Genomic DNA, 14,127 nt, shown 5'->3' on the forward strand with positions numbered 1-14,127 from the left:
GTTGCATGAAGCTAACAATGAGCTTTTCAGTCTTGCTCATAACGTACTTCAAACTCGAGATGTGATAAGTTCAGACTGAAGTATCAGCAGAATAATTAGGTCTCTCCTCAAAATGTTGTAAAGTGCCTACAGCTTCTTCGAAGATAATGAATTTCACACCTTTATAAACCCATGTTTGATCAATACTGACATTACAAAAAAGAGCACACATGAACTGAAGCCTAGTCTTCATGCCTAATGTAAATTATAAACGAAATGAAGGCAACAAGACACATTGGTCTTTCAAAGCCCTTTTCACCAAAGTAGTGTTGTTCTAGTGCAAAACTCCATAAAACATGACACTTAGGCACAAAAAGGACATTTTTGCATTGAATATGCAAATACATAACTTGATTATCACACCCATGTCACTTGACATGACAAGACTCTTGGAGCAACTTACAATTAATTGATACATCCCTACATGCAGCACTAATATTTCTAAGCTTATAGCGTTCTTTGGGGAAGACTTTCCTTTTTAGAGGCTCAAATCAAGTGCAAGAAACCAACTTTAAATTGATGTAAAGAAGGTTCTCAAAAGGATTCTTTTCAGATGCACATGCCATCTTATACAAACCCCAGCCAAAGGACACTGCTATAACTGTTCCAGCACTAAACTAATGCGTGCACATCCGCCATGCCCACCCAGCATAGTTGGCAAACATCGCTATATAAGCAAATATCAAATAGTGCTATTCATAGTTGGTACTCCAATTCTATTTGAACCATGGTTGGCAATCGGCAATGTACAAGTTGCTAGCAGGGAGACTGTACAGGAAAAGTCTTGATGAAATCATGAACTTATGCATAGAGCCTCGGGAGCAAAATTTCTATTTGAGCCAAGTTCATAAGATGATAACAAGTCTGCATTCAATGTCCAGCAAAATATACACTGTTGGTCTTCACCTAGCGTTATTGAGTTCGAAATGCCATGGTTGTACATCTCTTAGTAAAATCCAGAGAGAGAGAGAGAGAGAGAGAGAGAGAGAGAGAGAGAGAGAGCCGCTCCTGTTTTACTTCTTTCTGAGCTCAGCAAAACAAATGATCAGTCACATGGCCTGTTCCTTGTACATATTGAATTGAGTTCAAAAAATTTCAGAACCCCTTTTAAGGGTCTGCTAGTCCTCAGATATAATCACTCTTTTAACCAATCGCCTCCCTGAATCAAACTCAAATCTGCATAACATGCATCCTGTGTAATTATTCTTTGGACCAGTTGCCCCCCTTTCTTCATAAATGACGGAAAGGAATCAAACTCAAATCTGTATAACATACATCCTGGCACTCGCGCCAAGGCACGTGCATGTAAGGTGATGACTAAAGCTCAAATGTCAGCAGTTGCATGTACTGCAACGGGATATCAGATGTACTCCATCTCAGCATCCTCATGAAACTCCGGTACTAGACAATCTTGCGAACTCCAGAATCTATCCGCCATCCCAACACAACTTCTGACGAGAAACATAACATACAAGTACCCATCTCTACCTTACCAACACCCCCCAGATGGCCTTCATGTAGACAAACAAAGACCAAACTGCAAGCATCGCAGAAATATACAGCAGGCCCACACCGATCGCCATCAGTACAGAAGCGCTTCCAGCTTCACTGCCATTGGAAAAACGAAATAGCATACTAAAAGCAATGCATTAAACAACAGATAAACTTGGTATCACAATGTCACTGGGTTAAAGGCTGTCACATCTTAAATCTTTGAACAAATTAATTATCTTTCTCAATGCAAACAAAAACAATGGCACACTGCAAGGCATGCATGCAAGCTACACATAAGAGGCATGCAAGAGTACGGAATAGCCATCAACCCATTGATTAAAGCTTTGATCTATCAGCAAAAGCACGAGCTTCCATTTTAACACAAGTGTCAGATTTCCACAATTGTTGCAGCTGAAGTAAAAGCACCTGGATCAAATTGAAAGAAAAGGAAGCCAGGAAGATACCTGCCACTCCTAGTCACAAGAAGTACTGTCAGAGCAGCCATCTGAAAAGCTGTTTTCACTTTGCCCAGTTTATTCACAGCCACAGCCTGTATTGAAGCCCAAAGGACCAATGATACTCTGATGAAGACAGATGCAAAACCTTTATAAGTAATTGAATCATCTATACCCTCTTCAAAAATACTCACCGATTGCAAGATTTCACCTTGGCTTGCAGCCCACTCCCGGACAGCAGACATAGTAATCTGGAACCATGTGAAACTTGTCATGGTAAACTAAAGTAACTTGCAAAAGAATTTCTATGCCGTACTTATTGTAAACCAAACTACAGGAAACCAGTCTTTCACCTCTCTCCCAATGATGGCTGTCGATGGTAAAGGAATAAGCCAAGGAGTGTCAGATGCCCATGAAATATGAAGAGGCTTCGTACATAACAGAACCAAAGTTGTCGCAACCATTAGCTGCAAGCAGTGTGCTGTTGAGTTCCCTTACATACAGAGTTTTGTATTTAAAAACTGAAAAGAGAAGACTTTTTGCCATAAAATTATGCCTGTCAAAGACAATAGTATCACGTTGTTTAAGCAAGTCTACAGTATTTTATCTTTCTTATATGTTAAATTCCAGGTAATGTTTTATTTTTTCTGACTTCTAAGTCTTTATCTCCCCTTTTTCAAGGAACCTCTTGGAAGAATAAACACGTACCCCATGTCCGACCCCTCTCTCTTATAGCTTTTGAAGTTCATTACCACCTCTCTTTGAAACAATGAAAGAGGCACAGACAAACATCACTTTAGACACAGACAGTGATGGACTAAAGTACTATTCAATTTTGTAGTTGGAAATTACGAGTATCAAGAAATTTGTACTAGGCCCTCTGAGCTCAGACTTCAGTTGCTAAGTCTTCCGACAAGTTTGTCTAATCTTACAGGAAATCAACTATGAAAAACAAACACCCATGAATGTGAATAACAAACAAAAAAAGGAGTGATGAAGAGTTGGAGACAGGTGCCAGTGAGCTCCCAGTTAAGAGTTTGTTGTAACACTTTGCAAAACAACGCAACAAAATCTCGAGCTCTTCACACAATGGAGGCAGCAACAAGAACTGACTAAAGATTGTCAAAATGTTCGAGGGTCACCTCCCAAACACTTTTATCTCTGATATCTGATGTTTATAGACCGACCCTTCCCTTAGCTTCCCTTCACCCCAAAACACACACAGACATTGCCCTACACAATTTATTTTTTTGTGGTAATTCTTTATTTAATTTACAGGTGGGAAACCTCAAACCGAGGAAAACCCACAATACATAAGAGATACAAAAAATGAAGCACCATGAGGCTCCTAGAACTAGAAACAGTAAATCCTATAAGCATCAAGTGAGATGTCTCTTACATCATGAGCAAAGTGTATCGCTTCTCCAAGCAAAAATTTGAAGGAGAAGGGTCAATTTCCATGGCTTGAAACATCTAGTAGTTACGTTGGTGCCATATGGTCCACATAGCCCAAAATCTGAGTCTGGAGGCGAAACAAGGCGCAAAGCAGATGACAGTTGCCTGATGAAAGTCCTGGAGCAGCGGCAAGCCCAAAGCAAATGCGACATTGTCTCGGGGGCGATGCACCGCACATGCAATTAAGTACCAACCGGCAGTGTCACAAATTGCTGACGTGTCAACCACTGAAGACCAAGGGGGTTCGGACTCCTTGAGCCTAACCCTAGCCAACCTACAAATCTTCAACAAGGGACCTCAGCCATAGCAGAAGAAGAAGCACAAAAAGAAAAGACCCAACTTACTGAAGATGGCCGAGGGGCCTAAAAGACAAAAGAGGTTAATCTCCTTTTGGGCATCCTTTGTATTGTTCATAAGTGCCCGAGGTCACTCTTCCGTAGAGCATCTGGACGTAGAGTCTCCGAGAGAGTTGGACCCTCGGGGAGTTGTACTTAGCAAACATAATAATAAAGAAATAAGGAAAGGGGCGCAAGTCTTTGGGGCCAGTGAGTCTTGGCTCGGAACTCCGCCATGCCGTGTCGACTCCCTTTTTCTCTCTCTATTGAAGTTCAATCGATTGTTTGCAGTTTCTGTTCGTGTGTTGCTATTGATTTCTTGCTTGGAGTGTCAAAGAATGTAACACCCATCCCAACCAGGAGATTTCCATCTGCCCAAGTCCAGCAAGCTTGCATGCAATTCCACCTCAGTGAAATCAACTTCCAAATTTTGTGACTGTTGTACGGAAATGATTGGAGCAAGAAAAAGATTGCGTGCTTGTCTAGCTTCTTATGCAAGAGGGGGTGGAGCTGCCAAGATCTCCCCAAAGTGAACAACTAAAGCCTCTCATAACTCTTGTAGGGAAGACGTCAAGAAGTACGTAGTGCCACTAGGAAATCACCAGGCCTCTGATTGTGAATGTTTGTAGCAAAATCAAGGGAATCGTCCAACTTTGGAAGCAAGAGAAACGCTCGAAAAGAACAAAACTCCAGCCATGAAAGCCACACTCTAGAAAACAACCAAGATCAACTCAAAACTCTTGTGTGTGTGAAGATTTGGTGTAACCTCGCTCCCAATTGCACAGATGCAATGTTCTTTCGCTCTGTTAAAAACTCTAAATTTACGCTTCAATTCTTCATTGTGATCATTTCATGGAAGCTTCAGAACCTCATTACACAAGCCCAAATGGTTGTCTGAGGAGATTAAACCCTAATTGGTGGCTTCACAACCTCGAACATGCGGTGAAAATGCACTAGCACCCTCTCTTGCAATGGTTGTAGCTCCTTCGTTAGATATCCAAAAGAGGTCATTTTTGGCTCTATGAACTCTCCCCCATCTTGAACAATGACGACACCATCATTGACGTGGCATTTTGAGCTATTTTTGACCACTTTATGGCCATTTTTAACCCAAGAATGCCCTTTTTTTGTTCGTAAAAAGCCCAAACAAAAATCTCTAAATTTGTAGAAAAGTCCCTTTGGGCTCAAATTACATGTTGAACCTCATTTTTCCACTTGGCAAGCAATTTGGACACATATTTTACGGCCATGCATGAAACTTGCTATCTTTGGCCGAGATCGCCCTCTTTGAACTTTCTAGGCAAAACAAGTGTGTCATCTCCACGCACATGACATATGTACATTTGTAAACTAAATTAGACATATTTTATTGCGAGAAAACATGCCATAATGCCACATCCAAGGCCTCACCTCCTTGGTAAGGTATGTACATAACTATGACCGTGGAAGTTGTTCTCACACATATGACACTATGTATTCTGTAGCATTTGGTCCCACATACCAAAAAGCATAAGAGTGAGATGAACATTTAAATTCACATTGTAAACATGCCGCAGCACAACATCTCCCCCCTCTACACCTGCACATCCTCTGGCATGTGCTACAATAGTCGTTGGTGAGCATCAAAACTCATTGTCAAATAATATATATTCAATTTCATCCTCAACTTGCATAGTTCCATATCCATCATCTTCTTGACTCGCTTGTGCATCAAACGGATCAACATCCCTCGTCTTTTGAAGAGTTTATTTCTTTTTCCCGCAATGGGAATTCTCAATTCTGTCCCATCTAACTCACACAAGATATAAGTTGCATTCCCATGCAAGCTTCCTTATTGTTGAGTGTTGGTTATCAAGACTACTGTCATACATCAGCACCCAATCACCTTCCTCAATATCCTTTGCCTAAGCTTGTGCCTCTTGTCAAATCTATCTTTATTCTTCAATCTTGCATCTTTTAATCATGATACTACAAGCTCAATATCTTCGGGTCTTCTTTCTACCTGTTGTCTTCGCAAAGCAAGAAGGCCTTCCCTACTCATTCCATCCTCCCAAGGCAATACATTCCATGTAGGAAACACATCCTCAATTGGCATTATAGGCTTCTGACCATACATCAACTCAACAAGCATATAACCAGTGATTGAGCTATGCGTTGTACAATCAGCCCATAAAGCATAAGGCAATAATCTAAGCCACTCTCCTAGTTTACTTTTGCAAGCCTTAGCCAAAGCTTTAATGATAGGAGAATGTCCACAGTCAAATTTTCCGTTCCCTTCTGGATTGTAAGGAATAGTGATGCCCGACCTGGAAAAGAACTCCTTGGCTTCCTCGGCATCCAACTCACCCTATCTGCTGTTATTTTTCCAACATAGCCATAACGACAAATTATATCTTCAAGAAGAAAATACTCTCTCTACAGTCTTTGTCCTTAATGCACGACCTTCCACTTGGTTTGACAAATCTTCTCTTGTAAGAACTATGTATCGCATTTGCCATAATCCCAAAAGCATAGTAACCAGATCCACCACCCATTTGTAATGCATGGCTAATGGGTAAGTAGGGTGCCCATCACAATGCCTTACATTTAAATAAATTTGATAGGTTACACAAGACTGCACATATTGACATACATCTTTGTGCATTCCTTTCCACGAATACCTTTCTTTCAATTTGGCAAATGTTGCCCATACACCTCGATTACCAGCCAATATACTCTCATGAAACTCCTTAATAAGCTTCATTTGAGTGTCCTTGTCACGTGCTACTCTTCGTGGGATTCCACCCCTTTGTTTTGTAAGCTTCCACAAGTATCCATTCTTCAAAAAGTATCCATATGTCTTCCTTCTTATCCTCTTGAATTCCTATTCAGACCAATCTTCTCGCTTTTGCAAGGTACTGAAGTAGCGACCAATAACAAACCACTCAATCTCATACGTCTCCTCTTGAAATGGCTCAAGTGATGTTACCAAATACATTTGATCACCCTTAGTATGAGCAATGATGTAAAACTTTGTACCTACATCATCTCCATCAACAACCATGTTCTCTTCATCTTCATACATTGTTGTGGATAGCATATCTGCTATTGGATTATCCTTCCCTGTAATATGCGTAAACTCTAGATTCAATGACTTTACGTAAGCAATCCATCGTAAAATAGCAATGTTAGGAGTTGAATAAGTTGTTATCATGCAAAGGACAAGTAAACAATCAGTTTCCACAATAACTGTTGCCTCTATTAAGTACTCCCTTGTCACACGTTAATGCTGTAACAACACCTCATAATGTCCTTTTCACCTATGCATAATTGTGTTGGGCGAGAACCCAAAACCTTGGCCCCAAATCTCACCACATACCTTATTCCTTTTGTCCTATTGCCCATCCAATCCTTGTAGGACTTGTATCTACTTTCACAACCATAGGTCTTCCGCATGCAGAGTCTACCTTCCTCAAGGTTGGTGATGAAAGAAGTAGCTTCTTTAACTTTCTCATGGCTTTTGTATCATGCGCATAATGTGGTATCCAAATAAGATAGAGGACACATGCATCCAAAAATCTTCACACTTCAATTATTGTTGTATATGTTTCTTTCATGTTTTTAACTCCATCCACCTTCGCTGGACAAGGCCTTCTAACATAAGGACCACACATATGCCCCACAATTAGTACTTCAATGACTCCAAATATAGACTTTTGCCCTGATAGGGTAAGATTGACTTCTTCCTTGTCAAAATCTTCTCACAATCTTCAGTACGGCTTGCAACAAATTTAAGGCACCCCCTCGAACCCATAGTTTCATCTTTGTCTTTCTATTCACATCCTTTGATAGGCACATCATCAAGAAATGGCATTGTGATTTGAGGTATGAAGTCACGTAGAACTTTATTCATCATGTTCATCATATGTGCAATTGAATTAGTTGCTCCTTGAGGTAAGGTACACATCCTCATCAATCCCAAAGGTGTTTTCATTGTTGTCAAATCTCTGATTTCAATAGCTAGTTGAAATTGATCATACATGAAATAGAGGTCTTCCATTGAATAAATTGCCCTTCCTGCAAATGCCTCTGTAAATTCATCCACGATTGGTCTTATACCCATATTCCTAACGGTAACCTTGTTTACAAGTTACATATCTTGAATGAAACGCAAGTCTCCATTATTCTTAGGCACATTGAACCACCTGTTTGAATATGGTGTGCAAGAAGGCTCCAAAATAAGCATGTTAATCTTCTCATTGAGTATCTCTATCAACTTTGGCAAATGTGCTTTGGGACCGGAATTGGACGTAAATTCCAAGGTACATGAAGGACAGTGAAGATCACCATCAGGGCAACAACACTAAATCAACACCTCCTATCTCATGCAGCAACGTCTTCAGAGCATTTCTGTAAAACACCTCTACTCTTCTTGTGTTAAAAACTCCTCACAAACAACCTTAAGTTCTTTTAGGGATTCCATTATAAGTCTCTGTGATGTTCTTTTTGGATCCCTGAGATTTGGTTGCAAAGAGGCTGCTTCTAGCTTTTGCTTGGAATTTGCTGGTAAAAGCAAGGCCATAGGTCTTACTTTCTTTGCCATAGTTTTAAACTTGGTCTCTATTCACACTTTCGGTCCTTCATTGACATTGAATCCTTTCCCATTTTCAAAAGCCTCAATTATTTCATACACTTCCAGAGTGCACATTTCCACAATATGGCTTCCATACTGCATCTTAGAATCCATTATAGTCTCAAGCTCATACATAGTATCAACATAAGGAACCTATTGAAAGAAACCTGAAATGCATTTTGTCACAAACTGGTGATGTGGCACGCCCCCGGACACACACACACCCTGGCGGCAGAAATGCCACGTGGTAGCAGTGTACGGACCCGCAAATTCTATTGACATGCTCTATTGAAGAACCTGAAATACATTCTGTCACAAACTGGTGACGTGGCAAGTCTCTGTAACAGATTTGGACACTCCAAGTCAAGAATCAATTGCGACAGCACCAAATAACCACTTCAAACAATTCACAGATCACAATAGATTTGCATTGGCCCGGCGGAGTTCCGTGCCTAAAAATATTGGCCCCAAAGACTGGCGCCCCTTTTGGTATTTCTTTTTGTATTAATCAGTTCAAAGTACAAGAGAGTGGGTCGGGATTCACTCTCAGACTCTGCGTCCAGATACTCTCAGAAGTGAATGCCCAAACCACTTATTTAAAGTTACAAGGGATGCCCAAAAGCAGAGCCCCAAAAGCTTTCAAAATAAAAAACAAGTGTTCTCTCTCACAAACTCTCTCTGTGTGGCTTTTAATAAAATAAAATTAATGATGCTCTCTCTCTCTCTCTCTCTCTCTCTCTCTCTCTCTCTCTCTCTCTCTCTCTCTCTCTCTCCCCCCCCCACCATGCGTAGCCAAAAAAAAAAAGCAAATAGCGTCGCTTGGAAGAGGGAAAAGCAGCATGCTTTTTTTCCGGAAATCCGTACTGCTGCTACCACGTGGCACTGGCACCAACTTTTAGGGTTTCAGCCAGTGGTGGTGGAGTGGTTTTCTGCCACTATGCATGAAGTTCCCGAAAAGAAGTCTTGCTCATATATTTTGCCAATTTCGGATCCTTTGCAAAACTGAGCATCATCTTTGTTGCATCGCCGATCAATTGACAACGCTTCATCTCTCTTTGCTTCGCCTGAGTAGGCCGAGGCGGGCCATACTCTGTGTCAGAATCTTCGTTGTGATCCCTGCTCGCATCTCCAGATGCAGAGGGAGTCGATTGATCCTTGCGTGAAGCCATAGGTGCTACGGAAAAAAAATTGGGGATCGGATTTCCCGTAGAAGAGAAATCGGACGTGCTCGATACCACTGTAACAGACTTGGACACTCCAAGTCAAGAATCAATCGTGACAGCACCAAATAACCACTTCAAACGATTCACAGATCACAATAGATTTGCACTGGCCCAGCGGAGTTCCGTGCCTAGAGATATTGGCCCCAAAGACTGGCGTCCCTTTCGGTATTTCTTTTTGTATTAATCAGTTCAAAGTACAAGAGAGTGGGTCTGGATTCACTCTCAAACTCTGCGTCCAGATGCTCTCATAAGTGAATGTCCAAACCACTTATTTAAAGTTACAAGGGATGCCCAAAAAGCTTTCAAAATCAAAAGCAAGTGTTCTCTCTCACAAGCTCTCTCTGGTGGCTTTTAATAAAATTAAAGCAATGACGCTCTCTCTCTCTCTCTCTCTCTCTCTCTCTCTCTCTCTCATGCGTAGCCAAAAAAAAACGCAAATAGCGTCGCTTGGAAGAGGGAAAAGCAGCCCGCTTTTTTTCCGGAAATCCGTACTGCTGCTGCCACGTGGCACTAGCGCCAACTTTTAGGGTTTCAGCCAGCAGTTAGGGTTTCTGCAAAATTAGGGTTTCCAGAAATTAGGGTTTCTGAAAATTAGGGTTTCTGAAAATTAGACTGTCACGAAGTGATGACGTGGCTACTGACAGCAGAAACCCTAATTTCTGCCAAAAACCCTAAAAATTCTGCAAACCCTAAAATCTGCCCACTCACACACTCTGGCGGTAGGAACGCCACATGGTAGCAGTGTATGGATCCGCAAATTCCGTTGACATGCTGACGTGACAGTGTACGTGTCACAAAGTGATGACGTGGCTACCGAGAGCAGAAATGCTAATTTCTGACAGAAACCCTAATTTCTGGAAACCCTAACCCTGACTGCTGGCTGAAACCCTAATGTGGCTGAAAACCCTAAAACAGGTGGCTGAAATGCCACGTGGTGAGCAGTACGGATTCCGGAAATTGCGGCGGGATTCACGACAGAAAAAAAGGCCAGCAAGCGACGCAAATTGGGCTGCTTTTCTCTACGCATGGGCAAGGGGAGAGAGAAATTGATTTGCTTTATTTTTACTCTTTGAGAGAGAGAGAAAGAATTTTTGCCTTTGTTTTGAAAGCTTTTGGGGCTCTGCTTTTGGGCATCCCTTGTAATCTTTAAATAAGTGCTTTTAGGGCTCACTCTGTAGAGCATCTGGACGCAGAGTCTGAGAGTGAAACCCTAACCGCTCTCTTGTACTTTGACATTGATTAATACATAAAGAAATACCGAAAGGGGCGCTAGTCTTTGGGGCCAATATCTCTAGGCACAGAACTCCACCGGGACAGTGCAAATCTATTGTGATCTGTGAATTGTTTTGAAGTGGTTATTTGGTGCTGTCGTGATTGATTCTTGACTTGAGTGTCCAAGTCTGTTTCAGTGGTATCAGAGCACGGCCGATTTCTCTTCTACGGGAAATCCGATCCCAATTTTTTTCCGCGGCACCTATGGCTTCACGCAAGGATCAGTCCACTCCCTCTGCATCTGGAGATGCGGGCAGGGATCACAACGAAGATTCCGGCAGAGAGTATGGCCCGCCTCGGCCTACTCAGGCGGAGCAAAGAGAGATGAAGCGTCGTCAATTGATTGGCGATGCAACGAATATGATGCTCAGTTTTGCAAAGGACCCGAAGTTGGCAAAATATATGAGCGACTTTTCTTTTCAGAAAGTGCATGCGCAGTGGCAAAAGACCACAACACCACCACTGAAACCCGCTCTCAAGAAACCTTCTGCTCACAAGAAATATTCAGAGAAGGAATTAGAAGAGGTGGTTGATGCACGAATTGCTCAGCTTTTTAACGCGCAAAAGAAAGCTAAAAAGCACGGCAAAAAGCAGAAGAAAGGCACTGACTTCCCGGGTTATTTGGGTCGTCAGTCGACATTTGACAAAGCCAAGAAACAGAAGAAGTGTGTTCACTTTGAAGGAGTACCCGTTCTTCTTCTTCTTCTTCTTCTTCTGACAGTTCTTCTAGCTCTTCAGATTCGAGCCAAGAAGATAGAAAAGGCAAAAAGGAAGCAAGAAACAACGCTTCGGAAAGGGCAAGAAAAAGGCAAAGAAGTCTAAATCTCGCCTAACAATTCTACTGAGGACTCGTCTACAGACAGTTCAGACTCAAATGACGGAAACTTTTATACGAACAAGAAGAATTTTTATTAAGCCAACCAGTATGACTTTCTGGAAGATAAAAGCAAGAAAGTCGGAGAGTTTAAGGAAGGTGGACACTCTATCAAATTTGATACTTTTTCAGGATACTCAGATGCTTCGAAGGCTTTGTCTTTTATACAACAGTTTGACATCGCTTTCGAGGGAGGACGCTACTCAGAGCACTCCAAGATTCGGAGAGCTGCCTCTTACTTTAAGGGGAATGCTCTGTCACGTGACACATTCCAACCCTATGTGTCCGTGGACAAGCTACACCACAACAGGGTTCAGTCAGTTTAGATTAGCAGTGATCTGGCACTTTTGTGAGTCTATTCGTAAACCGTGCATGCCCAGTCACTTAGCATAGATGCATATCCTCCGATTGCACACAACATGATCATCAGAATTCCCATCAGAATCCATTAGCATCAGTTAGGGGAATTTTCCAATGCATTTAGCCTATTTATTGGTATTTTCACTTATTATTTTTAAGTGACTTTCCAACAAAAGTAGGTAGGGCAATTTTGCTAAGTTTATATATAAGCAAACCCAAGTTAGCACTTTCTGGCAGAAGAGGCAGCAGGAGCTTCCCGCTCAACAGGCAACTTCTCAGCAGTACCCCCTTCAGCATCAGATCCCTAGCCATCCTCTCCCATCCCCTTGGCGTTTTTCACAGCATCAGCCTCGCCATTGAAGTTCCCCCTTCTCGCGGTAGTCCCCCCAGCAGATCAGCCCCGTCCGTGGCGTTTTCCCGCGACCAAACAACCTCAGCCCTTAGCGTTTTTGTTCCGACAAACTCAGCGTTTTTGCAGCCATCTACTAACACTAGGTTCTGATGGTCAATTCAGCGTTTTTTCAGCATTGAAAAGCCTGCAGCAACCAGCGTTTTTCAGCCTTCAACCTCAGAAGAAAACGCAGCCTAGCAGGTACAAGAAGTCAGCGTTTTTACCATCAGCCGGACCCCCGACAACTCAGTCATTTTCAGCCATTAAAATAGCAAGAAACAGTCATTTTCAGCCACGAAGACAACCCCGAACTCAGCCCTTAAAGATCACAGATTTCAGCCTTAGCCGTCGTCATCACCGTCGTCGTCATCGCCATAGTCCAACTTGCATCTATCCATTGCATTCGCATTGTACACCTTTGTGCAATCAAAGTAGACCACTCTCGCCAACGAGAGTGGGGCCTTCGGAGGAGGGTTTTTCAACCTCTCAGGTGTCGTATCTCATCTCTCTCCTTCTCTCAGTCTCATTCACTTGCACGCACAATATCCACACTTTGTTCGTGACCACAACACTCTACAAGACGGAAGGCTCTCTCCTTCCCTAAGAACTAAAAGGAACCTTGAGCAAATAAAGATCACTAATCTTGAGAAAATACAACATTCATTCCGCTGCACCTAACATTGGTATCAGAGCTTTGGAAGTATTCTGCATTACTCAAGGGAAGAACCACAAGAATTTTTGTGCTTGTTGCGATCACACAAACCCAAGTTTACTTGGGCGTGGCGATTCCTAATCGTGTTTTGTTGAAGAGTGACAGGAATCCCAAGAAAGAAGGGCTTGTCCAGCCTCCCCTTGTGTCTCTTTTCACTCATTGAGAGCGGACTGTGCACTTAGCGGCCGGCCAATCGACGTGAGGTGGGAAAAAGCAACCTTGGTGTGAGCGCAAGGCCGCCAAGGGGTGCGCCCGCAGAAAAGGGTAGAACTCGGGTGAAGAGAAGATCCTTCTCCAACGCGATTTGCAAGCGAAAGAAAACCTCAAGAACCCCAAGACCCTCAAGACTCAAGAACCTCAAGAACCCAAGATTCTCACGAATCAAGGACCTCAAGAACCTCAAGACCCTCAAGAACCCAAGTTCCTCGCGAGCTTAAGACCCCAAGATCATAGTGCATGGTCGTCACCCGAAGCGGAATGGATACTTCGCATACAGGTGATGAGCATGAGAGAGGCGACGAAGACTCGTCCCCACCCGGAGATGATTTCTTCAACCCTCCCCCTTCGCCATCTACGCCACCAAGTGCACCAAACCCTATGGAGGAAATGGTCAGGCAAATGATGGCCATGATGGATAGACAAGAAGCAAGTCGCCTTGCTCAGGAGCGTGAGCGCCTTGCTCTTGCCGCAAAACAAGAAGAAAATCGACTTGCTCAGAACCGTGAGCGCGACGACAGAATTGCAAGAATGGTCGCAGACCAAGCAGCCAAGGACCGCGAGCGCGACGAAAGAAACGCAAGACTTGCCGCACAACAAGAAGAAAATCGATTTGCTCTCGAACGCGAGCGTGATGAAGGAAATGCACGAAAAACAGAAAAGGATGCCGAGCGTGAAGCTCAAAGGGA

The 14,127-nt window shown here is 42.7% G+C and overlaps 1 protein-coding gene across 1 annotated transcript in view; it reads right to left on the reverse strand.

Annotated features, from left to right (window-relative positions):
- Positions 1–889: 889 nt before the first annotated feature.
- LOC147438104 (CDP-diacylglycerol--glycerol-3-phosphate 3-phosphatidyltransferase 2-like) overlaps positions 890–14,127 on the reverse strand; it is a 55,541-nt gene continuing 42,303 nt past the window's right edge. Inside the window, exons 4-7 of the mRNA XM_086487461.1 lie at positions 2,342–2,455; positions 2,183–2,239; positions 1,998–2,083; positions 890–1,647 (exon numbers count right to left, since the gene is read on the reverse strand). Coding sequence (XP_086343587.1) covers positions 1,524–1,647; positions 1,998–2,083; positions 2,183–2,239; positions 2,342–2,455 — 381 coding nt within the window. The 3' untranslated portion in view covers positions 890–1,523. The remainder of the gene's footprint in view (positions 1,648–1,997; positions 2,084–2,182; positions 2,240–2,341; positions 2,456–14,127) is intronic.

Source organism: Adiantum capillus-veneris, chromosome 17 (assembly GCF_014529385.1).
Source record: "Adiantum capillus-veneris isolate H3 chromosome 17, ASM1452938v2, whole genome shotgun sequence".
Taxonomy (NCBI): domain Eukaryota; kingdom Viridiplantae; phylum Streptophyta; class Polypodiopsida; order Polypodiales; family Pteridaceae; genus Adiantum; species Adiantum capillus-veneris.